At 45.0% G+C, this 3,626-nt stretch overlaps 1 protein-coding gene across 1 annotated transcript in view; it reads left to right on the top strand.

The window, feature by feature from the left end:
- Positions 1 to 107: 107 nt before the first annotated feature.
- Positions 108 to 3,626, top strand: part of tob2 (transducer of ERBB2, 2) — a 7,397-nt gene continuing 3,878 nt past the window's right edge. Inside the window, exons 1-2 of the mRNA XM_020587823.1 lie at positions 108 to 351; positions 2,773 to 3,623. Of these exons, the coding sequence (XP_020443479.1) occupies positions 2,973 to 3,623 (651 nt within the window). The 5' untranslated portion in view covers positions 108 to 351; positions 2,773 to 2,972. The remainder of the gene's footprint in view (positions 352 to 2,772; positions 3,624 to 3,626) is intronic.

The raw sequence follows: 3,626 nt of genomic DNA, 5'->3' as shown, positions 1-3,626 counted from the left end.
AATAATAATAATAACAATAACACAGCAGCGGTTATCATGTGAAGAAAGTAGTCCCTGCCGTCACGGGGGTGTGGGCGAGCCAAAGTGTATAAATACGCCGGGTTGTCAAACACTAACTAAAGTTTCTCTGGACTCTCGTGCAAACTGTCAGCTGGAGACAAGCTCGAAAACGCCTCTCTGTCTGAGAACTGGGTTAGCGAATTTAAACAAATCGGCTATATAAATGCGAAAAGGGCATATCCTGGTTAGCATCTGAACCTACGACGCGACACATCCGCCTTGGAGTCAACAGAAGGGAATTAAAAGAGAAACGCTGGAGTACAAATGAAGCTAGAGCATCACTAACGAAAGGTGAGTAATTGTCTTGTCAGTCGCTGCGTTGAATAAGCTCGTTTGATTTAAATGTCCTTATGGAAGTGTTAATTGACAACAGCGTGTTGTGTGTTTGTTTTCAGAAGCTGTGGTTATCCGCCAGTAGGCTATAATGAATGACTGTACAGTTTCAGCCATTGAATAAAGACAAGCCTTTTGTTTTTGTCTTTTATTTAATGGCTGAAATGAGGCGCAGGTGTCATGTTCTTTTGTTTTTATTTGCTGTTTATGCTAGAGAAGGACTGCCTTTCAATGCTCAGTGCACATACTCGGTCGATAAGCAGTTCACTACATAATTAGCTTTATAATTGAATTTAAAGCGACAATTTGGCAGAGAGAGTCGCTACTTGCCTGTCAGCAAAGCCGGTGTCCTTTCTGCTCCAGTGCCTTTTGACTGACACATGGCAGTAATCTGCTGGTAGACTCTGCTGCCTTGTTATCGGAGCTTGTCATACCACATGCAGACCTGGTTGACATTTTTACAATCGCTCACTCTTCTTGCATGTTTATTTCAGTTGTTTGGCAGGTAATTGTGCATCATAGTCCCAGTTCAGAGGATATGTGATCAACAAAATGATTTAAAGTTGTGATGGGAGAAAATTGAAGGGGCTTCATCAAGATAAAAGGATGACTCTCAATGGCATTCATCTTCCCTTGTGCAGTGACCAGTTAGCTTCGGCAGGCCTCTACAGTACATGTTGCTCTGACCCTCAGGTTTAGTATTTCTAAAGTTGTTTTTAATGCCATAAGTACTGAAGCTTGTGTTTTCTTTGATCACTGTGGCTCTGCTGCCTGACATGTTGGTGGACACTTTGCAGCGCTGATGAGTCCATGTAAACAAAAATAGCACTATAGCTCCTGCTGATGCTCTGAGCTGCAACAACAGGCCAGTAAAAAGGAAGCCAGCTCCTTCAGTCAGTGAAACAGCTCTGCAGGTGAGATGTACATATGAACATAAAATAATCTGGCTTTTTTTTTAAATGAATTTACAAGCTGTGGTTTGTGATGTGGGCCAGTTGTTGCGTCCCTGAAGCAACATATGTGCAGATATTAGCAGAGTTATTCCTCTGTCATTGGAGCTTGTGTATCTTGCCGTTACATTTTTTATGAGAGGCCCAAAATGCATCGTTTGCTGCAGGTAGCTTAAACCTGTGTCCACTCAAGGTTTTTAGTGATGATGGCTCTTGCAGGTAATGGTATGATGGATCCTTTTCTACAGTCCTTTTAAACTCATTTTTACTCGGGTGGTGGAGACATTTGCACCACCGATGATGCAAAATGGGAACCTATTTATAGCCCATTTGAATCACCCCCTTATCATTCAATGTCACCTTTTCCATGCGACAAGAAAATGTAAACTTCCTCTTGAACTGTCACTGCAGTAGCCTGTGCAGCAGCATCTGCAAAAGCATTAGAATTGTCTTTAATCTGAGGCATCTTTCTAATCTTAGCTGCTGAATCCCCATCTGGCAGGGAAGTGAATGTGAGTGAATTGTTGGTGTATGTGCATGGGGAAATCACACGCACAGCATTGTGGGACATGGTGTTCTGCAGAGTCGATTAACTTCCCTGCCATTTTATACTTGTTCTTCAGTGAGTCTTTTCATTTTCATGTAATCTCTGATTCGGTTCGACTCTACATGGTTATGAATGGATCTACATGGACTCTGTGTGGATGTGTGTTACAGCATTAAGCAGGAGGCACGCCATGAATTCAGATTCAGATTATAAAGGATTTATGAAGCCCACAACACAGCATCTGTTACATCAGTACATCCTGCAGTAGACGGAGCAACCCATATCAAATATTTAGAATTGCTGGACGCTGCAGAATAAGAATAGTGGCTGTGATACTAAGTTTGTTCACTTCTGACAAACCGTATGCAGACTGAAGTATTCCTGCATTTAACACGTGTGCTGCATTTCTGCCATATTATAGAAGTAGAGAGTTGTAGCAGTAATCCTTCTTGAATTTCCAAGCTGTCTGAATCTATTTAAATTCATCTCAGAACTAATTGGACTCGTGTCAGGTTTGAAATCAATGTTTGTTTTCATGGGTCGGTACAGAAATGCCTCGATCCATATTGTACTAAGCAATGACACTTCCACTGGTCTGACACCTGCAGACATGTATATTTTCTGCTTCCATGATGTCCGTTATCTGTATGGAAGTTGGAGCGTGACACTGAAACAGTTGTATGAATCAATCAAGCATTCACTGAACTGACACACTTACAAACCAGTAGTTTTTTATTTTTATATAAACTCCTTCTGATGCTATTTAACCCTGGTATGCAACGAAGACAAACATATAAACCGCATTTGTCTAAAATAATGTTGATACTGGTAAGCTTGTTTGTTCTGGTGAAGTAATAACAGTTCCTTCTGTTTTCTTGTCAGTCACCTGAAGACACAGTGACAACGACAAACGCAGCCTCCGACCTGCTGCTCCTGCCTTGGAGGTGCCTTTACAATGGTGACACTAAAAGAATCGTACTTGTCACACTAAGCCAGAGGAAAGACTTCCTGTTACATGCACATTGCCTCACTTTCAGTGACAACCATCCTAAACACTCCAACGGTGCTAACCTGGTGTAGTCATGCATCTGGAAGTGAAGGTTGCTCTCAATTTCATCGTGTCCTACCTGTACAACAAGCTGCCTCGGCGTCGAGCTGACCTGTTTGGTGAGGAGCTGGAGAGGATACTGGTGTCTCGCTTTGAGGGTCACTGGTACCCTGAAGCCCCTCTTAGGGGCTCGGCCTTCCGCTGCATTCACCTGGGAGCACCTAGGGACCCAGTAGTGGAGCTGGCTGCCAAACGAAGTGGACTGGACACTGAGGAAGTGCGTGCAAATGTTCCTGCAGAGCTCAGTGTGTGGATTGACCCTTATGAGGTGTCCTACCAGATTGGAGAGAAGGGGGCAGTGAAGGTTCTCTACCTGGAGGACGCCCCAGGCCTCGGCTGTGACGGCGAGAGGGCTGAGGGGGTGATGAGAGACGGGAAAGGAGATGCAGAGGCAGAGGAGACCAAGAGTCTGGGCTTTAACCCAGACGCTCAGGTGTTTGTGCCAGTTGGAAGCCAGGGGTCTCCTGCCCTCATGCCATCGCTCTCTAGCTCTCCCACACCTCTGTCTGCCCAGTCCTGCCCCGGGCTCTTCAGCTACCCCAGCTCCAGCACACCCACTGACCCTGCTGCTCACTCCTCCAACACCTCCACCCCTTCCCCCCCGAGCGGCGGGGCGCCCTTCTCTCCC

Source organism: Monopterus albus, unplaced genomic scaffold, assembly GCF_001952655.1.
Source record: "Monopterus albus unplaced genomic scaffold, M_albus_1.0 scaffold483.1, whole genome shotgun sequence".
Classification (NCBI taxonomy): domain Eukaryota; kingdom Metazoa; phylum Chordata; class Actinopteri; order Synbranchiformes; family Synbranchidae; genus Monopterus; species Monopterus albus.
This window is presented reverse-complemented; position numbering and strand designations above follow the sequence as displayed.